Source organism: Delphinus delphis, chromosome 2 (genome assembly GCF_949987515.2).
Source record: "Delphinus delphis chromosome 2, mDelDel1.2, whole genome shotgun sequence".
Classification (NCBI taxonomy): domain Eukaryota; kingdom Metazoa; phylum Chordata; class Mammalia; order Artiodactyla; family Delphinidae; genus Delphinus; species Delphinus delphis.
In genome coordinates this window covers 66,299,800-66,327,799 of record NC_082684.1, presented here as the reverse complement: position 1 = coordinate 66,327,799, position 28,000 = coordinate 66,299,800, and the positions used below count along the sequence as shown (strand labels likewise).

Sequence of the window (28,000 nt, the reverse complement as noted above, 5' to 3'; positions counted from 1 at the left end):
TCAACAAGTCTTTTTATTCCCTGTGCTCATTCCTGTGTGGAAGGTTACATATTCCTAGTCAAACTGGGAGCATTCTTGACTTTTCCCTTCCACGTTTGTAGGTAAAATAATTTTGTTTTTGTTATTAAGTTAATCTTAAGAATATAAAGAAATATAGCTACTTTCTGACAATCACATTTAATTTCATTTAATATTTTGATCAGCCGCCTTTCATCTTTGGAGGAATGGGGTTATAAACTAACTTGAATGTATAGAACTAGAAAAAGACTTAGAAAAGGAAAAGAAACCCATTGCCTTGAAGAACTTTCTCTTGAAACTAAAAATAATGTCTATTTAAAGTGTTCAAAGTACAAGATCCTAAAAGTTGTTATTTTATATCAGACTGGTTACAGAAGAAAGATAAATTACATAGCTAGATCATTAGTAAACTAATCAACTTTATCTTAAAAAGAAACCATACACTTCATTGGTCAGAACTTAGCCACATGACCACAGTGAGCTCCGATGGAGATAGGGAATGTAGTTTTAAATTCTTGGCAGGAACATGCACAACTGAAAATCAGGAATTTGTTATTAAGGAATGAGGTGAGAATGGATGTTGGGATAGGCAGTACCACACCGTTTTGTGTTCCTATTGAACCAGTATAGGAAGGATGCTTCCAATAGCTTAGAAATCGCTGGATAAATGCTGGGTCTTGGGTCTAGTTGGTAGAAACTCAAAACACCTCTTTCTGTTTTTGTTATGAGCTATGGTTTCTTAATTTAGAAACTTGGCTTAATTTAGAAATCTTGCTTCTTCTGTGAAGTACCATTCCTTTATTTGGGAATCTTGTCTGACTTTTGCTCTCTTTTTTCCTTTTGCCTTTCAGCTGTTTTGGAAAGAAGTAAGGCTTAGACTTCTCCATGTTAACCATGAGCGTGACACTTTCCCCTCTGAGGTCACAGGACCTGGATCCCATGGCTACTGATGCTTCACCCATGGCCATCAACTTGACACCCACTGTGGAGCAGGGTGAGGGAGAAGAGGCAATGAAAGACATGGATTCTGACCAGCAGTACGAAAAGCCACCCCCACTGCATACAGGGGCCGACTGGAAGATTGTCCTCCACTTACCTGAAATTGAGACCTGGCTCCGGATGACCTCAGAGAGGGTCCGAGACCTAACCTATTCAGTCCAGCAGGACTCGGACAGCAAGCATGTGGATGTGCATCTAGTTCAACTAAAGGTAAGGAAGGTCTCTGGGCTCAGGTCCATTCCAGACAGAAGTCTGAAGGTGGCTGTAGTGCCTAGAGCCTGAGTTCTGTAATTCTCAAGGAGAAAGCATCCAAGAAGAAAAACAGAATAACAGGTTTGAAACCATTATTTTTGTAGATAAACATGGGTGGAATTCTTTCCTCGTTTTACTTTGTGGGCTAAACATCTAGAATAAAACTGACCTCAGGGGATAATGCGGAGAAGCGAGGAAAAATGGGGGGGTGGCATTTTTGCTCAATGTCATAGAAATCAGTAGTAAAGAATAAAAATATTACAAAAGGTTTAACAAAGACTCTCATAGGTAAAAAATCAAACTGAGCAGTGATTGTATATGTATGTGATTACTAACTTCTGTTGAAGTTGATGCTGCCTTTGTGGCAAACAGTGGGTTCTCGCATGATGGAGAAAGGCGGTGTTCTCCTTTTAGAATGAGTACATTCTAAAAGGTACAATACATCATGCAGAACAAAGGTGCTTTTATAACAGCTCATCTAAAGTTTAGACATTAAAAAAATGTGTGTGACTTTTAGAGATCCGTTAAAAAGCCTGACCGTTGATAATAATGAGACGGAGATGCTAGTAAAGAGTGCTATTAATAGAGATTGTGGCCTAGGAACCCCAAAGTACCGTGAATCTTGCCCTGCCATAGCCACTCCTCTCTTCCGGGTCCCCGAGGGAAATACATGCTCAGGTCAATGGTGGGCAAAGCAGGGCAGATTTATAACCAATTAGGACATTGGCCCCAAACCCCAATGTTAATTTCTAGTCAGTTAGATGAAATACTAAGGAGAATTCCTCTACCTCAGCTGGTTCATTTTAAATGATCTGAAACCAAAGACCAAACAGATTCTTGCATCTTAATACTTAAATGACATAAGATGCAGCCATCAGCGTGAGAGGAAAGGACAATTAAGAGAGCGTTATGTGCCCCAAAGCCTAGAGCAGAGCTGGCTTAGCCTTCCCAGGCTGGTTCAGCAGATCCTGGGCCCAGCCGCCCCATGAAAGAGAGTGTCCAAGAAAGGGAAGGAGGGGGTTGAAGAGAGAGAGAAAAAACAAAAGGGCCAGAATGCCAAGGTGGCTGGGCTTCTCCCAGGTTGAGCAGGCCTGGGTGGCCTTCTTTCTTCGGGTTCTTGGGAAGGAGCAAGCATGAAAGGTATCAGAGGTGGCTAGGAGCCCGCTTTAACGGACGGAGCTTTAACGGAATGCCAGCCCGACTGGTTTCCCCACCGTGGCAGCAGGGAGTGGTGTCTCTCAGTTCCTGCAGCACAGTCCCTTTAATCAGAGGAGCAGCTCCCGGCTCCTCCGGGTTGCAGTGAGATGGGAGTCAGGGGGCTCCGCAGCACCCCACCCCCTCCTCCATTCCCTCTAATGTTGCACTTACTTATGTGGCTCCCTAAAAGAAATACAGGATTGGGTTTGCAAGGAAAGATGACTGTTGCTCTCTAAAATCTTTCAGATCTACACAGAAAAGGTGGTAAACGATAAAGGAGAATGGGGGGAATGGAAATATCTTTAGAAGATTCCACTAAAAATGCTAAGGGCACCTGAAAACAGTGTGTCAACTAACTTCATTTAATTACATCAATATAGTACTTAAGTGAAAACTTAAATTTTAATTCCAAATAGGAATGTAAAAGTTTTTGTACAGTCAACCGGGATTATGTTTAGTGTTGAGAAATCCCCTGTGGGGCAATTTGCTTCTTTTTCTCATTGGAACTGCCTGTCACCTTCTCACCTCACTCAAAAGGCATCTCACTGCCTCCGTTCAGCTCTGTCCCACAGTGTGGTCTGTCTCCCCTGCTGAGAAAGGAGCCCCAGGAGGGCAGGAAGTCAGCACAGTAGTCACATAGTAGTTCATCAATAGCAGCTAAAGGGATGAAGTGAAATTGTCTTATGTTAATTTAATTCTAGGATTTCTATCATTCCTTTTTTGATGCTTATTTCATCAAGTGACTTAACCAACGTTCTCTGAATGTTCTAGAATATTCTATAATAATAGAGCCCTTCCACTTTGAGGCCAAAGTCAACAAGCTTTGGTCAGTGAGCTATGGCCTTGTTAACACAAGGGTTTAATTTTGGTCTCCTAATCTGCTTATTTAAGTTTTCCCTTTATTTGCGTAACATTTTTTAATTTAACCAAATAAGCACTTTGATACATTAAAAAAAAAGATTTTAAATACATGTCAGTTCTTCAGATTTCCACACTGATCCACAAGAATAAAGGGGAACTGGGTCACAGAATTTTATGTGTGGAATCAAAACAACAACAAAACAACCTTGTAGAAGCAGCTCTTAAGTTAGGTGAATGGCAAAGCAGAGGGGCAGGCCCAACCGGGGAAAGGCCAGCTATCTCCTATGGGGCATCCCGCTTGGCCGCATGCCTTGGTGAATTATTCAGTTTATTAATTTACTATGAAAAATAACCATCACAGGGATGGGAATGCCATGGCTTTAAGGACCATCTAGGCGCACATAATTTCTAAATTTATATATCCATCCCAGTGTTCTCCCAGGAGCCCCAACTGCCTAAGAGACATCTTGTATCTCTAGTGAGCATCTCAAACTGATATGCCCATTGAAAAGCCCTGAATGCCTCCCCGACCCCATCTTCCCAATTTCAGTAAAAGGCACCACTTTTTTGCCAAGCCAAAGTGTGATTCCATGCCCCACATATATGTCTATTAACAAGTCCTGGGGATCCACCTCCAAAATATGCCCTAAATCCATTCACTTCTCCCCTATGCTACTGCTGCCACCCTAGTCAAGCCACATCACTGCTTGCCTGGGCTACTTTTAGAGCCTCTTCTACTACCCTGCAGTTTATTCTCTACACAGCAGCCAGTGGGGTCTTTTAAAAATGTAAATCCAGTCATGTAACTCCCTTGCTTCCTGTTGGCTTACAATAAAACCCAAACCTCTTCCTGTGGTTCTGCCCCTGCCTGCTTCTCTTGCCGTGTCTCCTGTTACTTTCCCCTTGTTTACAAAGCTCCAAGCGGATTGAAAGTTCAAAAGAAATGTTAGTCTAGTTCTTGCCTCATGGCTTTTCCTGTTGCCTCTGCCTAGCTCTAGCTTTGCCTCGCAGATTCTGGATCCTCATCAAGCAGTCGGCCAGCGGCGCAGCCAAGTTCTAATATCTGTAGGCACAAACCTGGGAGAAGGTTGAGCAGGGGTTGGGAGCGAGGAGGGGCCTGTGTTCTGCTCCGTGAGAGGGAAGCACATAAAAGGAGCTACCCTTACCTAACTCGTCTACACGCCTCAGACTCCCTTTCACATTGCTTGTTCTAAATCTTGTCATCACAGTTTTCTCTGCCATCCTGTTGATGTATAACTTAAAAAAAATTAGTTGAGAAATGCTTTTGGAAAATGCTCAGGGTGGGCTCCCCCCTCTGGTTTTATATTTAATGTCACTTTCTCCAAGAAGCTATTCCTAACCCCTGTTCTTAAAACACGCATCTCCTCCCCCAGCCATCATCTAGTCCATTATTCAGCTCAGTTAATGGCAAAAATTCTTCAATGCTATTACCATGTTTGAAAAAAGGTCTGTCAGTTACTCAAAAGTTAAACATATATATTCCATAAGCTCAGAAATTCCATTCCTAGGTATTTACCCAAGAAAAAGGAAGCATATGTTCATAGAGACTTGTTTAAGAATTTTCATATCAGCTTTATAAATAATAGCAAAAAACTGTCAGAAGCTCAGGTATCCTTCAAGAGGAAAATAAATAAGAAAGTTGTGTTATATTTGTACAAATGGATTGCTATTTAGTAATAAAACAGCACGAACTGCAGATATCTGCAACAACATGGTTGAAACTCAAAACAAAAAGTATGCAAAAGAGTACATACATCCGGTATCATTCCATTTATATCAGGTTCTAGAACAGGGAAAACTAATCTGAGGTTAAAAAGAACCAGAACAGTGTGATGAGAGCAAGGAAAAGCAACATAAAAGAATTTGGGGGAGGCGACGGAAATATTTTATGCCTTGATAGATTTTTTAAAATTTTTATTTATTTTTTATACAGCAGGTTCTTATTTATTATCTATTTTATACATATTAGTGTATATATGTCAACCCCAATCTCCCAGTTCTCCCCCCCATCCCCCGTGTTCACCCCTTGGTGTCCATATGTTTGTTCTCTACATCTGTGTCTTTGTTTCTGCCTTGCAAACTGGTTCATCTGTACCATTTTTCTGGATTCCACATACATTCGTTAATATATGATATTTGTTTTTCTCTTTCTGACTTACTTCACTCTGTATGACAGTCTCTAGGTCCATGTCTCTACAAATGACCCAGTTTCGTTCCTTTCTGTGGCTGAGTAATATTCCATTGTATATATGTACCACAACTTCTTTATCCATTCGTCTGTCGGTGGGCATTTAAGTTGCTTCCATGACCTGGCTATTGTAAATAGTGCTTCAGTGAACATTGGGGTGCATGTGTCTTTTTGAATTATGGTTTTCTCTGGGTATATGCCCAGTAGTGGGATTGCTGGGTCATATGCTAATACTATTTTTAGTTCTTTAAGGAACCTCCATACTGTTCTCCATAGTGGCTGTATCAATTTGCAATCCCACCAACAGTGCAAGAGGGTTCCCTTTTCTCCACACCCTCTCCAGCATTTGTTGTTTGTAGATTTTCTGATGATGCCCATTCTAACTGGTGTGAGGTGATACCTCATTGTAGTTTTGATTTGCATTTCTCTAATAATTAGTGATGTTGAGCAGCTTTTCATGTGCCTCTTGGCCATCTGTATGTCTTCTTTGGAGAAATGTCTATTTAGGTCTTCTGCCCATTTTTGAATTGGGTTGTTTGTTTTTTTAATATTCAGCTGCATGAGCTGTTTATGTATTTTTGAGATTAATCCTTTGTCAGTTGCTTCATTTGCAAATATTTTCTCCCATTCTGAGGGTTGTCTTTTTGTCTTGTTTATAGTTTCCTTTACTGTAATAGTTCTTATCACTAGCTTTAATTTCCTTATTTATTTATTTGTATTAGCTCCAAGGACCTCAAATGTCTGATTCTCCACTGTATCCCTGTTGCCTAGGGCAAGGGCTAGGCATTTGGTGGAAACCAGTTCATATCTGTGGTTGGATAAATGAGTCCAAATCTGTATGGTCAGTGCCTTCTCTCCCCATAGGCAGGCTTGCACTGGAATTCACAGGAGGAAGCCTTCGTGGTGAGGATTGAATTAGGACAATGGTGTCGGATGAATCAGGCCCAAGTGCATTTGGGATATTACTCTCCCGTCAGGGAGAGTCTGCGTGTGATTCAGAATCTTGGACGTCTTGTCTGGGGAGTCTGCCTGGGGGAGTCTATTCTGCCTAGGTAGCTGTGCTGGTCTTCCTCCCACCCCACTTTCTGTTTGACTCCTTCTTTGGCAAGGATTTTGGTCCATGACCTAGAGGGCCTGGAACTGCTCTTTTTCTTTAAAGGTTACTTTGCTTAATTTCTGGTCATTGTGTTGATCTTAAAGTTTGTTTATCAGAGACTATTCTTACCAACCTTATTTCCAAGTTCTTAGGGGAAGTTTTATTGTAACCCCCAGGGTGAACTACAAACCACTATTATAAAGTTCCCAAAATTGGGGTGGGGGTTGGTGATTGTTCTAGAAAGTGAATAAATAAAAACATCTCAGTTTAAGATTAAAATATGGAAACAATGCGATATATTACACTATGTAGTTTTTTCCATTATTTTTTAAATAGAAAATGTAATCCACATATTTTGCTTCTTATCTTCCAGATATTCTTTAGGAGTAAGTATGAGAAGCCAGCTGAACCATTTTTAGAAACTTTCCTTCTCCTCCCCCTTGTCCTTTGGATTCAGAGGCTGTGCTGTGCAGGAAAACCAGACCAAGAACCTAAAAGAGTTTGACTTTAACTGCAACTTCTGGTCTGGATGAATGTATTTGGGTGCTAAATAGGCAAATTAGATACCCATGCTTCCTGATTAACAGTCTTCTTAGAGAGAATATTATTTGTATTCCTGGAAACATGATAGCAGGAAAGAGGCAAGGCTTAGACTAAAAGATGTGGCTGGATGCCAAATAGAAGTCTTGAAGTGACTTTGCTGGAATCAGCTCCCCAAATAACCCCCTTGAGATAAATTCCACTCTCCAGGTGAAATTTGTGTCTGTATCTTCGATTTGCGCCTGATTCTCAAAGATAGAACGTTGAACGGAGACTCTGTTTACAAGACGTTCTGACTGGGCTGTACCCAGACTGAGATGTGCCTAACATCTGGAGTTAAATCCAGATACCCAGTGACTCACATGGGGTCTGAAGAGCTTCCTGGGGAAAAGGCTTGAATCCTCTCCACAGTTGGGGTTGTCACATCAGATGTGCCTGAAGGACTGAGGACTATGCAAGTCCTGGGATGATGGAGCTCTTGAAAGAGGGTTCACCTTCATCCTGGGGCAAGGAGACTGCCTCAGAGCAGAGGGGAGGGGAGTAATGGTGTGTGGTAAAGTGTGTTCCCGGTTCTGGAACCCATCCTGAGCAGCCACCTGGGCAGTGTGGGTACCCAGTGAAGGCAAAGGGCTGTGGGTGTAACGTGGGGGACCTGTCTCAGCTGACTCTCCACCTGGACTTCTCCCTTGTTCCATAGGTGTAGGAGGGAAAGAATTCTCTGTCTCCCACTGCTGGAGCATAACAAGCTCTGCCTGCAGTGGCAGAGGAGGTACCAAAGTGGCAACTGTAGAGTCCAGGGTCTGGCTGGCTGTGACAGTGAGCGAGAGCTGGGGTTGATCCTTGGGTACATCCAAAACTCACCCTAGGAGTTTCAGAAATTCTTGATAATGGGGACTCTGAGTAGAACTAAACTTCTGACCTCAACAGTTTGGGGCTTGGAGGATCTGATCTTAATGTTAATAAACTGTGTGTTAAAGCCTGAAACGTTCAATTTATAACGTCTTTGAGTAGTTTTCAATTTGTAACGTATCTTAGGTTAAATAAGTACCAGTTGAAGATCAAATAGCATTGTTTCTGGGAAAGAGTAAATATTGTCCTCTTTGCTCTTTAGATGGCTGTTTTTCAAGAAGTAGCTCTCAGTGGTTAGTGGTTAGTTGTTGTGAAATCAATTTGATGAACTAAAGAGCTAAAACAGTGAAATAGAATTACATGAAGTAAGGATAAATACTATCTTGTGAAACTTGGTTTTAGTTATATACATATACATATACATATATATATATGATTCGTCATGATGTAAAATTTGTCTTTCTCTTCTGAGTCAAGCCAGAACATTTTGATAGTTACTGCTTTAGACCGCTCTCAACTTTCCTCAATATCTTTGATATGTATTTTAATTTTGGAACATACTATGCAAGTAAGTGTAACTTGGTCCAGTTTTTGCAATGTGATTATTTTGTATTTATATGGGATCACATGACAACCCCCCACAGTATATTCCAAATCCCAGAAAACTGGAAAATGAAGCCGATTTCTCTGTTGCTGGGTATGAGGATGTTAAATTTTTTTATTTTCCCAAAGCCCAGATTTGTGGCTGGAAACTCTTTTTTGGCTGATGTGTCTTCCTCAGTGTGTATCTTCTCAGGGAATCTGAATACTAGTTGTTAAGTGTCCTGGGAGTATGGGTCAGTACGGTGATTAACAGTGGAAAAGTTTTTCCTATTATTAATGTCTAGGCTGTGTAAGAATATTTGGTATCATGGACCAATAAAAATGGATGAAATAAAAAGAATGTTTAATGTTTGGAAGGCTAATTTTAGATATGTAAGAGACACAATTATGTGAAAAAAATCGATCTTAATTATTGAGTAATAATCTCTCCACCCCTCCCCCTTCCCCCACACACACTCCAAGTGCTAAATAAATACTTTTTGATTGTTGAATGATTAATATATTTTCATTATGATTTTGGGAGGTGATCTAAAAATCTCAGATCAGGCACATGTTTAAAAATATTTACGTGTGAATACTCTTGGTTAAGACTTGGGAAGGGTGACATGGAAAAAATAACTTTGGTAGTTTATGACACATATTATGGAAGATCTTTGGGTACGCATGAACCTTAGCCACATGTGCTAATGTATTTAGAGCTCAGGATGGGAGCATTAATTTTCAAGGTGGCCCAACTAGTCTACTAGATTGTCCAGCTGTAGTTTTTAAATAGCAATAATAGCATGGAAAATGAGGATTATCATAGACATCACAATTTGAAGGAAACCATGAACACAGGGTATAGAGAAAAGTAATAATATTGTTAAAGAATTTGAAAATGAGTTCAATGAGAAAAGTCTGAAGAAAACAGCATTTTGATTAGAGAATTAGATGCTTTTAGACACAGCATCCAATTTGAGTTATTACGACTTTAGTTGTTATGAGGAATCCTGTTTTATTCTGTTCCATAACTATGTATCTCTGATGATACATTTGTGTGACTTTGAAATCAGGACAGAAGAAACTAATCAGCATAAAATACATTTCCTCTGATTATTTTGTTGATAGAATACAACCCGATAAACTTAGACTTGTGAATAATTAGCAGATCTTCCTCAGGGAAAGTTAGTTCACACTTATGCTGGAAATCTGAGGGCATGCATATTTCTATGTCTGCCACAAGACCATAAATAAGAATAAATATTTCATAACTGTTTCATGCGGTTACCCTAAAATTCAATACATCTTTTTTTTTTAACATCTTTATTGGAGTATAATTGCTTTACATTGTTGTGTTAGTTTCTGCTGCATAACAAAGTGAATCAGCTATATGTATACATATATCCCCCTCCCTCTTACGTCTCCCTCCCACACTCCCTATCCCACCCCTCTAGGTGTTCACAAAGTACCGAGCTGATCTCCCTGTGCTATGTGGCTGCTTCCCACTAGCGATCTATTTTACATTTGGTAGGGTATATATGTCCATGCCACTCTTTCACTTCGTCCCAGCTTACCTTTCCCCCTCCCTCTGTCCTCAAGTCCCTTCTCTACGTCTGCGTCTTTATTCCTGTCCTGCCCCTAGGTTCTTCAGACCATTTGTTTTTTTTTTTAGATTCCATATATATGTGTTAGCGTACGGTATTTGTTTTTCTCTTTCTGACTTGCTTCATTCTGTATGACAGACTCTAGGTCCATCCACCTCACTACAAATAACTCAATTTCTTTTCTTTTTATGACAGAGTAATATTCTATTGTATATATGTGCCACATCTTCTTTATCCATTCATCTGTCGATGGACACTTAGATTGCTTCCATATCCTGGCTACTGTAAATAGGGCTGCAGTGAACATTGTGGTACATAACTCTTTTTGAATTATGGTTTTCTCAGGATATATGCCCAGTAGTGGGTTGCTGTGTCATATGCTAATTCTATTTGTAGTTTTTTAAGGAACCTCCATACTGTTCTCCATAGTGGCTGTATCAATTTACATTCCCACCAACAGTGCAAGAGGGTTCCCTTTTCTCCACAACCTCTCCAGCATTTGTTGTTTGTAGATATTTTGATGATGGCCATTCTGACTGGTGTGAGGTGATACCTCATTGTAGTGTTGATTTGCATTTCTCTAATTAGTGATGTTGAGCATCCTTTCATGTGTTTGATGGCAATCTGTATATCTTCTTTGGAAAAATGTCTGTTTAGGTCTTCTGCCCATTTTTGGATTGGGTTGTATGTTTTTTTGATATTGAGCTGCATTAGATGCTTGTATACTTTGGAGATTAATCCTTTGTCAGTTGCTTCGTTTGCAAATATTTTCTCCCATTCTGAGGATTGTCTTTTCGTCTTGTTTATGGTTTTCTTTGCTGTGCAAAAGCTTTTAAATTTCATTAGGTCCCATTTGTTTATTTTTGTCTTTATTTCTATTTCTCTAGGAGGTGGGTCAAAGAGGATCTTGCTGTGATTTGTGTCAAAGAGTCTTCTACCTATGTTTTCCTCTAAGAGTTTTATACTGTCTGGCCTTATATTTAGGTCTTTAATCCATTTTGAGTTTATTTTTGTGCATGGTGTTAGGGAGTGTTCTAAATTCATTCTTTTACATGTAGCTGTCCAGTTTTCCCACACCACTTATTGAAGAGGCTGTCTTTTTTCCATTGTATATTCTTGCCTCCTTTATCAAAGATAAGGTGACCATATGTGCATGGGTTTATCTCTGGGCTTTCTATCCTGTTCCATTGATTTATATTTCTGGTTTCGTGCCAGTACCATACTGTCTTGATTACCGTGGCTTTGTAGTATAGTCTGAAGTCAGGGAGCCTGATTCTTCCAGCTCCATCTTTCTTTCTCAAGATTGCTTTGGCTGTTTGGGGTCTTTTGTATTTCTATACAAATTGTGAAATTTTTTGTTCTAGTTCTGTGAAAAATGCCATCGGCAGTTTGGTAGGGATTGCATTGAATCTATAGATTGCTTTGGGTAGTAGAGTCATTTTCACAACGTTGATTCTTCCAATCCAAGAACATGGTATATCTCTCCATCTGTTTGTATCGTCTTTTATTTCTTTTATCAGTGTCTTATAGTTTTCTACATACAGGTCTTTTGTCTCCTTAGGTGGATTTATTCCTAGGTATTTTATTCTTTTTGTTGCAGTGGTAAATGGCAGTGTTTCCTTAATTTCTCTTTCAAATTTTTCATCATTAGTGTATAGGAATGCAAGAGATTTCTGTGCATTAATGTTGTATCCTGCTACTTTACTAAATTCATTAATTACCTCTAGTAGTTTTCTGGTAGCATCTTTAGGATTCTCTATGTATAGTATCAAGTTATCTGTAAATAGTGACAGTTTTACTTCTTCTTTTCTGATTTGGATTCCTTTTATTTCTTTTCCTTTTCCTGATTGCTGTGGCTAAAAATTCCAAAACTATGTTGAATAATATTGGTGACAGTGGGCAACTTTGTCTTTTTCCTGATCTTAGTGGAAATAGTTCCAGTTTTTCACCATTGAGAATGATGTTGGCTGTGGGTTTGTCATATATGACCTTTATTATGTTGAGGTAAGTTCCCTCTATGCCTGCTTTCTGGAGAGTTTTTATCATTAGTGGGTGTTGAATTTTGTCAAAAGCTTTTTCTGCATCTATTAAGATGATCGTATGGTTTTTCTCCTTCAATTTGTTAATATGGTGTATCACTTTGATTGATTTGTGTATATTGAAGAATCCTTGCATTCTTGGGATAAATCCCACTTGATTATGGTGTATGATCCTTTTAATGTGCTGTTGGATTCTGTTTGCTAGTATTTTGTTGAGGATTTTTGCATCTATGTTCATCAGTGATATTGGCCTGTAGTTTTCTTTCTTTGTTACATCCTTGTCTGCTTTTTGTATCAGGGTGATGGTGGCCCTGTAGAATGAGTTAGGGAGTGTTCCTCCCTCTGCTATATTTTGGAAGAGTTTGAGAAGGATAGGTGTTAGCTCTTTTCTAAATGTTTGATAGAATTGGCCTGTGAAGCCATCTGGTCCTGGGCTTTAGTTTGTTGAAAGATTTTTAATCACAGTTTCATTTCAGTGCTTCTGATTGGTCTGTTCATATTTTCTATTTCTTCCTGGTTCAGTCTCAGAAGGTTGTGCTTTTCTGAGAATTTGTCCATTCCAAGTTGTCCATTTTATTGGCATATAGTTGCTTGTAGTAATCTCTCATGATCCTTGTATTTCTGCAGTGTCAGTTGCTACTTCTCCTTTTTCATTTCTAATTCTGTTGATTCGAGTCTTCTCCCTTTTTTTCTTGATGAGTCTGGCTAATGGTTTATCTATTTTGTTTATCTTCTCAAAGAACCAGCTTTTAGTTTTATTGATCTTTGCTATCGTTTCCTTCATTTCTTTTTCATTTATTTCTGATCTGATCTTTATGATTTCTTTCCTTCTGCTAACTTTGGGTTTTTTTTGTTTTTCTTTCTGTAATTGCTTTAGGTGTAAGGTTAAGTTGTTTATTTGAGATTTTTCTTGTTTCTTGAGTAGGACTGTATTGTTATAAACTTCCCTCTTTGAACTTCTTTTACTGCATCCCATAGGTTTCGGGCCGTTATGTTTTCATTGTCATTTGTTTCTAGGTATTTTTCGAATTCCTTTTTGATTTCTTCAGTGATCTCTTGGTTATTAAGTAGCGTATTGTTTAGCCTCCATGTGTTTGTATTTTTTTTACAGTGTTTTTCCTGTAATTGATATCTAGTCTATAGCATTGTGGTCGAAAAGATACTCGATACAATTTCAATTTTCTTAAATTTACCAAGGCTTGATTTGTGACCCAGGATATGATGTATCCTGGAGGATTTTCCATGAGCACTTGAGAAGAAAGTGTATTCTGTTGTTTTTGGATGGAATGTCCTGTAAATTCAATTAAGTCCATCTTGTTTAATGTATCATTTAAAACTTGTGTTTCCTTATTTATTTTCATTTTGGTTGATCTGTCCATTGGTGAAAGTGGGTGTTAAAGTCCCCTACTATTCTTGTGTTACTGTTGACTTCCCCGTGTATGTTAGCATGTGCCTTATGTATTGAGGTGCTCCTATGTTGGGTGCATAAATATTTACAATTGTTATATCTTCTTCTTGAATTGATCCCTTGATCGTTATGTAGTGTCTTTCTTTGTCTCTTGTAATAGTCTTTATTTTAAAGTCTATTTTGTGTGATATGAGAATTGCTACTCCAGCTTTCTTTTGATTTCCTTTTACATGGAATATCTTTTTCCATCCCCTCACTTTCAGTCTGCATGTGTCCCTAGGTCTGAAGTGGGTCTCTTTTAGAGAGCACATATGGGTCTTGTTTTTGTATCCAGTCAGCCAGTCTATGTCTTTGTTTGGAGCATTTAATCCATTTACATTTAAGGTAATTATCAATATGTGTGTTCCCATTACCATTTCCTTAATTGTTTTGGGTTTGTTATTGTAGGTCTTTTCCTTCTCTTGTGCTTCCTGCCTAGAGAAGTTCCTTTAGCATTTTTTGTAAAGCTGGTTTGGTGGTGCTGAATTCTCTTAGCTTTTGCTTGTCTGTAAAGGTTTTAAATTCTCCATCAAATCTGAATGAGATCCTTGCTGGGTAGAGTAATCTTGGTTGTAGTTTCTTCCATTTCATCACTTTAAATATGTCCTGCCACTCCCTTCTGGTTTTCAGAGTTTCTGCTGAAATATCAGCTGTTAACCTCATGGGGATTCCCTTGTATGTTATTTTTCCCTTGCTGCTTTTAATATTTTTTCTTTGTATTTAATTTTTGATACTTTTATTGTTATGTGTCTTGGTGTGTTTCTCCTTGGATTTATCCTGTATGGTACTCTCTGTGCTTCCTGGGCTTGATTGAATATTTCCTTTGCCATATTAGGGAAGTTTTCAACTATAATGTCTTCAAATATTTTCCAAGTCCCTTTCTTTTTCTCTTCTTCTTCTGGGACCCCTATAATTTGAATGTTGGTGCATTTAATGTTGTCCCAGAGGTCTCTGTGATTGTCCTCAATTCTCTTCCTTCTTTTTTCTTTATTCTGCTCTGCGATAGTTATTTCCCCTGTTTTATCTTCCAGGTCACTTCTCCATTCTTCTGCCTCAGTTATTCTGCTATTGATCACTTCTAGAGAATTTTTAATTTCATTTATTGTGTTGTTCATCCTTGTTTGTTTGCTGTTTAGTTCTTCTAGGTCCTTGTTAAATGTTTTTTGTATTTTTTCTATTCTATTTCCAAAATTTTGGATCATCTTTACTATCATTACTCTGAATTATTTTTCAGGTAGACTGCCTATTTTCTCTTCATTTGTTTGGTCTGGTGGGTTTTTACCTTACTCCTTCATTTGCTGTGTATTTCTGTGTCTTCTCATTTTGCTTAACTTACTGTGTTTGGGGTCTCCTTTTTGCCGGCTGTAGGTTCATAGTTCCTGTTGTTTTTGGTGTCTGTCCCCAGTGGGTAAGGTTGGTTCATTGGGTTGTTTAGGCTTCCTGGTGGAGGGGACTGGTGCCTGTGTTCTGGTTGATGAGGCTGGATCTTGTGTTTCTGGTGGGCAGGACTGCATCCGGTGGTGTGTTTTGTGGTGTCTGTGAACCTTTTATGATTTTAGGCAGCCTCTCTTCTAATGGGTGGTGTTGTGTTCCTGTCTTGCTAGTTGTTTGGTATGGGGTGTCTATCCCTGGAGTGCTGGTCGTTGAGTGGAGGTGGGTCTTAGCGTTGAGGCGGAGGTCTCTGGGAGAACTCTTGCTGATTGATATTACGTGGGGCTGGGAGGTCTGGTGGTCTAGTGTCCTGAACTTGGCTCTCCCACCTCAGAGGCTCAGGCCTGACACCCGGCCGGAGCACCAAGCCTCTGTCAGACACACGGCTGTGACAAGTTTCATGAGCCATTAGAAGGGATTTTCCATCCTCTGCAATATCTTGCTAGTACTCCCCTTGGTGCTTTGTGGCATAATCAGGAGAAAACTCTGAGTTCCTGGCTTCTCCCTGGGGAGGAAAAGAAAAGACTGAAGTATTCATGCAACTTTCAGACTTTTGGCGGAGGTACGCAAAGGGCTGAATACATGTTTTAAAATGCAATTCCATAAATGTGTTGCAGGTTTCCAGAAGAAATGTATTGAAGCTTAAAGCACAAGGCTTAATAAAGAGTATGTATTTATTTAATAGAATTTTATGGTCTCTGCTTTAATTTTATAAATCAAATGTGGTGATTTTTATTTATCATCAAACTTAGGTTCTGTTGTTTGTTTTATTTTGATTTTTATAGATTTATTAGTCAAAGATAGTAAAAAAAAAAAATCTTATTCCAAACTGAATCTATTTAAGAAGATGAGTATGTTTTCCTTATATCACAACACCAGCTAGACATTACAGCACAAATTCTAGACTCATAACTATTCTCATTCACAACTAACTTAAAACCAGTGACCCAAAGCCTAGCACACATCTCCTCTCTCAGCTGTAAAGCCTTGCTGGATGCTCTCAGCCCTCCCTGCTCTCTTGATCCATGATTTAGCACCAGTGTTTGCTATCTTGCATTATTTGCTTTTTCATATGTTGTTTTCTAGTATTCTCAAACAAGTTTGAAAGCTTTTGCCCCCCTTTTTATTTTATTAAAAAAAATTTTTTTACAGTAGGTCCTTGTTGGTTATCTCTTTTAAATATAGCAGTGTATACATGTCAATCCCAAACTCCCAATCTACCGCCCCACAAAAAAAAAGCTTTTTAAGGGAAAGTTCTCCCACTTTTTTGTATAAAAATGCAAACATTTTTGGTCAGCTGATTGACTGAATCCTCATATTATCATTTTAAACTTTCCCTACTGCTCTGAGTGGCATTAGCATGCCAGGGAAAACATAACTTCCCGAGGATATTTCAGTGAAATAGTAAAATGTATTTATAAGCATTTCAAAATTAGTATAATTGTTCACAGTAGTTTTGGGGTTAGGTCTTGGCCAAAAAACAAGCATAATTTTGTTGGAATTAACTCAGAGCAAACTTTGACATTTTCCTTAATAAGAATGAGGTGATGAGTAACCTTAATTAAATCCCCTTGAAAGACAAAATATTCTGGTTAATAAAACCCAAAGTTTGGGCCAAATTAAATTTGTTAAGTCCTACTCAAGTCCTTTACCAGTTCATTTCTTCTAAATCTCCAGTGTAACACGTATTCATGTTTGAAAGGAAGTGGAATTATGAACCAATTTCATCTTTGAGTACTTGGCAGTTTAATGTTCCTTTACACCCATTCTGTGTCCAAGTGAAAGCTGGTATGGAAATGTGCTCGCTCGTGATATTCTCTCTAACAGTTCCTAGTGGGAATCTTGGTTTCAAAGGTTAAAACAGGTACAATGACATATTTAAATCCATCAGAAATCTACCCATGCACACTGCTTTTTCTGTAGCAAGGAGAGCAGAGGGGGAAGAACTAGAATTGAAATGCACTGACATCTTGATTAATGATGCCCAGGACCAAAGGTCCTCTTGCAAGGGAGGAAAAACATCTGTAAATCAGGTGAAGCTGAGTGGTTTTGTTTGTAGTTGGATAACAACAGTATCTCAGTAGCAGCTTCTGTTTGTTCTTGGCTGCCTGGAGTAGGGCCAAAATCCAGTGTCCAAGTTCTGTCTCTAATCTTATGATATGGCAACACCTCTCTTTTCTGGGTCTCATCTTCTTCATTTATAAAATGAGGGAACCATAGGGCTCCTTCCAGCCATAACATTTTGCAAGGATAACTAGGTATACCCTAAGCAAACTGTAAATTCTGCCAAATTTGTGGCTTTGATCCTCAGTCTCCTCCTTCTGCATCTGGATAAGAAAACTTCCTTCCTCTTAAATTTCCTCTGATCCTTTTCTCTGCTAGTAATAATACTAACCAGCTACCTAGCATTTATGCTTTGCTTTCCTCAAAGTGATTTGTATGTATTTTCTCAGTTAATCCTTACAATAATACTTGGACTTCTGGTGAGGGATGTGAGGTACAGAGAGGTTAATTGACTTGCCTAAGGTCACACAGCTAGAAAGTGGTAGAGCTAGGAATAAAAACTAGGTCTTTCCAATTCTGAAGTCTGTGTTAACCTTTTTTAGATTAGTAATTTCTTTGAGAATGTGCTGAAAACTATAAATCATCTTCACAAGGCATTGCACACACATGCCCATAATATTTTGCATACTATTTCAAGACACCTTTGAAACCCATTCATGGGGGCTCCAAGTTAATTCCTGTAGTATACTATATAATGCTGCTTTTTCAGTTCACTTTTTCCTAATTTCAAAATGGGAAGATTCTGAAAGAGAAAGAGATATATTGAAAATGCATACTTGATTCCACAGTCTTATGTTTAGTGGAAAAGAGTCACCTGGATTCTCCTTTGCATTAGGTTTTTGTTTTTTTTTTTAAACATACATGAACATCAGGAGCTTTGAGGGAGCTGCCCAGTCCCAGGTATATGGTAAGATTGCAGGAGAGATCTTCACCTTGAAAACTCAACTTCCCAGTATATTCTTTAATGCCTGAATTCCCTCTGTCCTCCACGAAGGCTTCCTTTCCATAATTGGAGATAAAGCATTAAAAATAAATGTCTTTGGGATAAGTAATGTTTGGGCTTACATTCACATCAAGAATACCTACCAGAGGCTTTCTTAGAAATGTTTTTTGATGGAGGAGAGGGCTCTGGGCCCGTGAACGGTAGATGGAAGGAAAAGGCTTCCGAAAGAGGCCCTGTTGAAAACTGCCAGTTTTTACCTCAAGTCATATGAATTCAAGCAGAAGAAACTAGATTCTAAACATATTGGTCGTAACTACTAAAATGGCTGAAGGTATTCTTAAAGCTGGGCTGAAGCTGTCTTCTAGAGTATATAGGGCATATTGGAATGTCTCAGTCCTTTTTTTTTTGGTGGTGGCTCCTTTAGTTTAAGCAGCCTCCAAGATTTCAGAAGCACATAGAGAGTAATGAACGCTTGATGCCCCACTGGTATAAACCAGCTTATAATGTTGGAATGGGAGTTCTTCAAATCAGTGACAGTCAGTTGTCATCCCTGCCCTCATGCCTGCCCACTTTCTGCTGGCTCAGGGCTGGCGGGAAGTGAGGCTGAGTGGAAAGCCCCCGGGATCTGGAGATGGCAAACCTGGCTCTTAGCCTGTCCCTGCTACTCACTAGAAGTTAGACACCAAGCAGTTCAGTAATGCCTATGAACCTTATTTTCTTGGATGTAAGTATTTATCTCTAAAGGCTAAAGATCAAGTAAGCTCATTCTTTAGAACATGGGTGTCTCTCAGGTGCTATATAAATGTCCCTAGTCCTGATTATAATTTTGCAGTTCAAACTCTGCTGCTTTTGTGGCTACGGCAGGGTGAGCTGGCAAGTGTGCGTATGTGTATGTGTGTGAGATTTGTGGCAACTGTGTATACTGCCAATTACAATACACTTTTCTATTATTTGCTTTTTGTCATTAAGGCACAATAAAATATAGCTTTTTTTAAAGATAAAACATAGTTTTATTCTTTTACCTATTGAGGAAGAACATGATCTCTGAGCCTTGTTTTCAAATTATACTATTATTTTACACACAAATATATTGAAAAGTATAAAAAAAAAAAAATTAAGGGCTTCCCTGGTGGCGCAGTGGTTGAGCGCCCACCTGCCGATGCAGGGGACACGGGTTCGTGCCCTGGTCTGGGAAGATCCCACATGCTACAGAGCGGCTGGGCCCGTGAGCCATGGCTGCTGAGCCTGCGCGTCCAGAGCCTGTGCTCCGCAACAGGAGAGGACACAACAGTGAGAGGCCCGCGTACCGCAAAAAAAAAAAAAAAAAAAAAAAAATTAAGTAAATATAGCCTTTTTTTTTTTTTTTTTTTTCGCGGGCCTCTCACTGTTGTGGCCTCTCCCGTTGCGGAGCACAGGCTCCGGATGCGCAGGCTCAGCGGCCATGGCTCACGGGCCCAGCCACTCCGTGGCATGTGGGATCTTCCCGGACCGGGGCACGAACCCATGTCCCCTGCATCGGCAGGCGGACTCCCAACCACTGCGCCACCAGGGAAGTCCGAGTAAATATAGCCTTTTAAAAAATAAAATATAGCTTTAAGTAGCAAGGGCTGCAAGGGGCAGGACATATTTCATTTGACATTCCTAGTTAACAGAATGAAATAAAGAACAAATACTAAAAAAATTTTTTACTGTATATTAGTACACTGTCTCCCCAAATTTCAAGTGTATAGTACTGAACATACATAAATCTTTCTCAGAATTAAGGATACTGAAGCTTTTGAGGTAATCATTGGAACATCATTTTCACCAAATAGAGTAATGTAGATTTAGACGTAGTAAGAGGTGTATGCTGAACATTTCCTTTTTCCTTCAATATCCTTTTTGGGATTATTTTTTTTCTCCTAAAAAGTAGAATAAGGGGAAGATCCAATTAATTGAGGACCTTAATTAGTTATAGTTTTATTGTTAAGAATGCTACAGTTTGGGCCAATTTGTTTTTTAAGAAGGCTTTTTAAAACCCCAAATGTAGGGGAAAAAAAAAGCCTTCTACATGAATATGTTTATTATAGCTTATTTATAATAGCAGAATATTAAGAAAAACACAAATCAGGAAAGTGGTTTCATTATTATATTTCATCTACCTAATAACCTGGTAGTGGAAAAAATTAATTGACTTGAGGGAAAATGCTGCTTTAGTTTGCAAATAGACTGGAATTTGGAAATACCTGTGAACGAACAAACATCCTTCCTGCTTCATGCAGGTCTTAAAAGTCAAGTTAGCCTTTAGCTAGTTTGCATGATACCCTAAGACTAAGCTTTTTACTAGCTGGCATTTGAGAAAATAAGGTATTTTGTTGCTTCATTACATTTCGATATAATCAAAACTTGTAAGTAGAAGGCATGAGCTTCCTAATCACTACAGATCTATTCAGTGAGTTGAATAATTCATCATCCTTTCAAAAATCTGGCCCTGCTTTCAATGCTCCAGCTTTTATTTTCTGCAGTCTTCCATTTATCACTCTTTCTTTCTGGTCTATTCACCAGAGCTAGCACAAAGGATATAGCTTTCTTGGCATAAAGCTATTTATTTGCTGGTATGTGAAGTATTTAGGAAACTTGCCAAATTAGCACAATCATGCCCAGGTTTGGAAACCATACATATAAAACATGGGTTGGGATCTCACTCTGCAGGAAGAGCAACTCCTTTGATAAACCTGCTGTGAACTAATTTATTCCTGTATCTTCTGGTTGTCTCTTAAGTACAGGTTGGTTGATTTGTTGTTGCTATTGATGTTTAAACAAAACACTTAATATTTTTTCTGATTATAAAGCAACACACAGTCATAAAATAAATATCAATGTCTGCTGTGCTGTCTGAATCAATAGCCACTAGCCAAATATGGATATTTAAACTTAAATTAATTAAAATTAAATAAAACTTTAAAAAATTCAGTTCCTTAGCCACACTTTAAGTGTAGTTGGTGGCAGCTGTATTTGACAGCACAGACGAACATTTCCATAATTGCAGAAGTTCTATTGGACAGTGCTGATTGATGTTTTAACCTCTACTTCCTCCACTCCTTGTCTTTAATTCATGGGTAAGTTGTGGCCTTATTTCCATTTAATTAACTATATGGCTCTTTGCAATCTTGTTTAATGTTGTGTAGTAATCCACTGCCTGGATGTGCCTTAACTTATTTGCCTAGGCTGCTATTGATGTATGTATAGGTTGCTTCAACTTTTTCACTGTTATAAAAAGTGTTGTGATTATTATCTTTGAGCATATATCTTTTTGTACTCATGTAAAAAAATATTTAAGATTGGTCCATATTGCAGAGCTGCCCTCCAGAGTCTGCATTAATAAGTACTCCCTTGGTTGATTATGAGAGAGGTATTCATATCTACTGGGGCAAGTCACTGAACCTCTCTTAAGTCTCATTAAATTTTTCTATTCAAGATATGAATAATAATACTCACCACTTAACTCACTAGATAGTTTTTAGAAATGAAATAATATTTATGAATACTTTAAACAAATAAAAGGAAAGTGCTACTGTCATGTATGATATTCGCATTATTAAAACATCTATTGGTTGTAAGGATGGAAGTCAAGAGACCCTTAATCCTCTACAATCTAGTTTAACACCTAAAGTAAGGACTAATGATGGTGGTAGTGGTGGAGAGAACATGACTTGGAAGACTTCATCATGGGAAAGGGACCCCTGGCTTCAGAAACATTTTTTTTTTTTGTAGGCATAAATACAAAGGTCGGATTTTCTATACAAGGACATTTAGAGAAGTGGGGTAATTTTTGTTTTAACCTTACAATGTGATGAAACCTGAGAGATCATGCAATCCCACTTCTCATTCTACAAATGAGAAAGCGGAGGTCCAGGGAAGTTAAGTGAGTTCTCAGATTCACACAGCTAACAAGGGGCAGAATCTAGGTGAGGCCCTGCTCTTCTGATCCTCTACCCAGCATCCTTTCCTCTACATCCATAAGCTCTAAATGACAAGTCAGGTGGTGGCAGGATTTATACTGTCTCTCAGATGAAGTTTAAGCCAGTGTTGCAATCCGGTTTGATAACTAGTATTTATCTAGGAGTTTATTTTGAAGTAAATGCTTGTATAGGCTGACAAGCCATTTAAAAGTCAGGCTGCCAAATGCTAATTATTAACTATTTCAAATTCCTGTAGTGATAATAGAATTTTTCAAACTGACTCTTTAAGCCAAATTACAAATCAAATCTTTTTCTCCTGAATGGTGTCCAAGTTAGGCAACATTCTTAGAAGTGAAGGTTCTTTGAGTTTGGTGAAGCTGTCAATCTCTGTCTTCAGCTCATCTCTGAAACTTGAACTTAATACCTTAATTTACTTTATGACTTTACATAAGAAACTCTAAGGACGGACAGCTTCAAGTTATGCATAACGTTTTCATCAGCCTGCAAAACTAACCAGATGGCCACGGCCTTCCCGCAGTTTGAATATGCCTTCAAAGTCATTTTCTCGAGTGTTTATGTGTGATTGCCTTGCTCGGGATCTCTCTTTTCACTGGCATTTTTTGAACATCCAGTGGCTGCTAGCAAAAAATAACTTGGAGAAATTAAGGTTGCTGGACTTCCTTCTATTTCGTCTGGGTCTTCTAAGACACGTAAGAGATCTTAAATTTAGAAAGGGCATACGCCTTGCAGTGAGTCATGTGCTAGATATCAACTCTTTGAGAATGCTTCTGCTTCTGTAGGAACCAAAGACTCACAAGGTTTCTGGTCAGAGCACAGCTTCTTACGTGGCCAGCTCTGATACCTATACCTATACCTATACCACAGGGATTTCCACTCATGGCAATACTTGGTCTTGTACTTGCTGATGTAAAGCAGTTGAAAATGAGGTGACACAATGTAAGGACCAATGGTTTGCTGGGGCAGACCAAAAGGAAGATAAATTATAGTGAAAACTTGATCTTTTTATGAGATGAAAAGATGCAGATAATACACATTTTTAGATGTTTAAGGAGTTGTTTTTTATTTCATATTTCTTTTTTACAATATAGTTAAAAAGGCATATAATTATAGATTTGGAATGATAGAGTTATTTTCCCCAACATAAATCCTTTCTTATATTAAATTGTTTTCTTTCTTTTATTCATTTAAAAATTTGGTCATGTATTTTTCTTGAATGTACAGCAATTGGATGGTGTGTTTTTCTTGAACATGTAGCAGCTGAATGATGTTAATATGAGAATTATCCATTGGAAGAGGGTCTCAGTGTGTTTGCCAAGTTGTCATCGGACATGGTTTACTCAAAGTCCCAAGAAGTACTTCCTTGACAATAAATTTCCTTCTCCTCCCCTTTTTATTGAAGCAAAATTTGTTCGCTCCAAAATCTTCTTTTGTGATATTGACGCTGGGAAAAAACAATGGTGAGCCTTATAATCCCTGTCGCTTTTATCTCCTTTAGAGTGACTCTGGTCTGTTTTTATCAGTGCTGTCCTATTTTTAAATTACATGACATTTGTAACTTGCCCCAAACCTACTTTGGAAGTACATGAAGTATAAATCCCAGAGACTGAGTTACTGTCCATCTGCCTATATAAAATGGGTCAGTGGGGGAAGGTGATGGATCAAAGCAGGACAGTCTGGAGCAGCCACATTGATGAGAGGAAGGGATTTTGTTGTTGCCTTTGCCTCATCATTTTTTAAGGGCTGAAGTTTTGTGGGGTTTTGGTTTGTTTTTTTAAGTGGTGGAACAGCATATGTAGAAAAGGACAGAAATACATGCATTTCAAAAATTTACAAGGGGGTAAAGATTAACTTTTGTTTTTTTTTGCGATACGCGGGCTTCTCGCTGTTGTGGCCTCTCCCGTTGCGGAGCACAGGCTCCAGACGCGCAGGCCCAGCGGCCATGGCTCATGGGCCCAGCCGCTCCAGGGCATGTGGGATCTTCCCGAACCGGGGCATGAACCCGTGTCCCCTGCATCGGCAGGCGGACTCTCAACCACTGCACCACCAGGGAAGCCCGGATTAACATTGTTTTAAGATGTGATAAATGCATGAGACTATTTGATTATAAAGCAGGTACAATAATAGTGCTAAGGACAATAGGATCCATGGAAATTGGTCTAGATATTATCACAATGCCTTATATGAAAAGCAGCATTCAGTGGTTTCATTTTAATGCTGAGCAGTCTTTGAATGGCATAGTATTTAATTTAGCAATCTTTCAAAATGAAGAAAAAAGCAGAAATATTGTCTTCACAGAAATGTAGTTCAGTTTTGACTTTAGAAAGAACAGAAAGCAGAGATCAAAATTCTTTTTACAAAAACCAAAACCCAAAATACAGAGTAAAAAACTATCATACTGTGTAAGCAAATCACCAAATACAACTTTCAAGATTTTTTTGTTTCATTATCGAACAACAAAAATAAGTAGCTGGTAGCAATACTTATAAAATAATGTTCTCAAATTGAAACAAATAATTTTGATAGATGTGAAATCTAAATCAACCAAGATTATATTATAGTTAAAAATGGCTTGTCATATGGCTGAGTCAAGATATCTATTTCAAGGGACTTCCCTGTTCCCTACGCTCCCAATGCTGGGGGCCCGGGTTCAATCCCTGGTCGAGAACTAGATCCCAAAAGCATGCCGCAACTGAGAGTCCGCATGCCGCAACTGAGAGTCCGCATGCCGCAACTGAAGATCCCGCAGGCCACAACGAAGATCCTGCGTGCCGCAACTAAGAGTCGGTGCAGCCTAAATAAATTTAAAAAATAAAAACGATATCTATTTCAAAATAGGTACCTTAAATTGTCATCTATTTGCCGGTGGCAGACAGGGCTGGTCATGACCAGAGTTAGAGAACTGGATCATGCCCATGGACCTCAAATATAACTCTTAATGGACTTGCTACTTCTTTAGTGCTAATAATTATATGCATTTTAAGCAAAGAAAGATATTGTCTTACCCAAGAGGAGGGAGTAATACATATTAGGAGAAATAATTTTAATATGAAATAAATCAATGATCTTTAACCTATGATATTGAAAAAAAATGATAGTCTTCAAACTACTTTGGAAACTTCAAAAAGCCTAATAGATATTATACACTTATCCATGATATGGTTTCAGAGACTGACATTTTTTTTTACTGCTTTCTGTCTGAAGTTCTATCAAGCCCATGAGGTAACTAACATCTCTTATCTCATATTGGTCAGGGAGCTCTGAGAAGCGGTTGTATTTGTCATTGAATAAATGGAAAAATGGAAAAATAATTTCTAAATAAATTTAATTTTTCCAAAAGGCACAGTCTTTCAGAACATGGGGTTTATGGTGGGAAAGGATTGACTATAGTGAGATAGCTAACAGAAGAGGTTTCTTGGTGAAGACAGGGTTGAGGAACCATTGAATTAATCTACAGAATAGGGCCTTAGCATCTACTGAGTAGGACCTGAGGAAATGTAATATAGAATATGCAGGTTTTGATCAAGTGGGGGAGGGGATGGGCCTGAAACTTCCCTGCCAATGAGCATTTTTAGCAATATCGGACGAAGTCATGAAGATTCCAAACTTCATCTGCTTCACATTTTGGCCCTCAAATGGCCTTGGTGTAGAGTGGAGGCAGCTCGAAATTCGAAACTTGTCTATACTGCAAATATGGTAAAATACCCCTTCCCCTCATTCTTAGCACTCGGCCAGGGCAGGCAAAACTCCAAAATCCCAAACTACTTTTTAATCTAGGATCAACTTCAGGACTTCAGCACAGTACTAGATGAGAGTGAAACCAAACAGAAAGATACTTGTGTGATGACCACACTGGAAATTCTTTCCTGTGTGCTGCAGGGGCTGACATTCTGATAAAGTTCAGATGCCTGGTGAAGCTGCAAAGACAGGGCCCGGTCTCTGGACCACATGCTTCTTGTCTACATCATAAACATGCATTTCTGAATCGTTCCTGTTGGCATTTTCATCTCTGTTCGGAGACCATAAACCTTAATTATATAATGGGACCCAAATTATGACAAAATAGAAAATTTAAATGTTTCCCTTATGTTCAGTTGCCTGAAACCTTCCTTTCCCAACTTTTCAAGGCTGACCTGGTCATTATTTTAGCAAATCACAATAATTTACTTTGCGAGGTAAGGATTCCATCCATTTTGCTACAGATATTCACCAGTGATCAAAGTCACATCTTGTTCAATCTGCCTCCTTGATAGCAAGTTAGTGTGAATGAAAACCCTTGGCAAATATATGTTAGTGTATAAAAGAAAGTTAACTTGTTCAAGACAATTCTTTTACTAACCTAAAGCTGTATTAACAGGTAAAAGTGTATCAAATTTGTTTTCGTTTTCTAAAAGGAATCCAAAGCAGAGAAAAGTCTACTTAGAAAAGACAGTTCTTCAGATTAGGATAATGAATCTTCATTTCAGTTATGTACATCTTTGTATATAGGTTGATAATTAGGAGCTTAGAGTTGTAATATTGCCCTACTGTTAACTTGAAACTTATAAATTTCAGGTGTATCACTTTCTTCTTCAGTAAAGTAAGGATAAACACTGACTTCATAAAATTTATAGACAATAGTAATGTTAACTACCCTCCACAGTTGATGGAAGCTGTATAATTATCTGCGTTGCTGACGACATACCTAGTTTTGTATACTCTTGGATTAGGAAGTTTTCCTATATTATATGTAATTGCAAATGCCCTTAAAAGCATTATTAGTAGCCACAATAGTAATAAAGAAAATGAGCCACAGAAAAGGTTGATTACCATACAAAATTATTATTAAAAAAAGAGAGATGAAGGAGCAGAAAACAAAACAAAGAAACAAATATAACAAAACAGATACAGAGAACAAGCTAGTTGTTGCCAGAGGAGAGAGTGGGGGTGGGGATGGGCAAAATTGGTGAAGGGGATTAGGAGGTACAAACTACCAGTTATAAAATAAATAAGTCACAGGAGTATAATGTATAGCACAGGGAATATAGTCAACAAAATAATAATAACATTGTATGGTGAGCAATCTATAGAAATATTGAATCACTATGTTGTACATCTGAAACAAATATAATATTGTAAGTCAACTATACTTCAATTAAAAAAAAAAAGATAGGAGAATAAGGAGCAGAATAACATCTTTGCTGACAGTGAAAGCATGCCAGAAAGATATGCCCACAAAACATGAAAATGATACCTAATATTTCCAACTGAGCCAAAAGCAATTAAGAAAATAATAGAAGCTATGAAGTAAAAACATGAATCAGAATTACAAAACTCAGAAGTATGACTGTTGAAGAGAAGGAAGATTTTAACAGAGGTAAAAAACTCAGGAAAGAATTAGAAATAAAGGAAAAATAATTTCAGGAATAAAGACTTTAAAGAAGGAACACAAGGGCAAATAAACACAACAGCTAATACCTTAAGAAATATGGAATATGGAAAGGAGGAAAGACATTCCTAATAGCCCCCAAACGGAAATAGCCCAAATACCCATTAACTGGTGGATAGATAAAGAAATTTTCATTTATCCAGAAAGAAATAGTACTTAATAAAAAAATGAACTAATTGTACATGTATCAACATGAGTAAATCTCAAAAGTATTATGCTACATGAAATAAGTCAGACACAAAAAAGACTACATGCTGTGCAATTCCATTTAAATGACATTCTAGAAAAGCCAAAATATAGGGAGTGAAAACAGATCAGTGGTTTGGGAGTTTATATATGTGGGGAAGGGGGAAGTGATTGACTGCAAAGAGGCATGAGAAAACTTTTGGGGAGATGGGAATGTACTGTATGTTGGAAACGCTCCTAGTTACATTTGCCAAAACTTGCCAAACTGTATATATAGCTGGCCTTGAACAACATGG

General features: G+C 38.4%; 1 protein-coding gene across 1 annotated transcript in view; it reads left to right on the top strand.

Annotated features, from left to right (window-relative positions):
• The window catches only part of AKAP6 (A-kinase anchoring protein 6), a 489,206-nt gene that overhangs the window by 114,898 nt on the left and 346,308 nt on the right, over positions 1–28,000 (top strand). The window contains exon 2 of the mRNA XM_060004702.1: positions 870–1,227. Coding sequence (XP_059860685.1) covers positions 904–1,227 — 324 coding nt within the window. The 5' untranslated portion in view covers positions 870–903. The remainder of the gene's footprint in view (positions 1–869; positions 1,228–28,000) is intronic.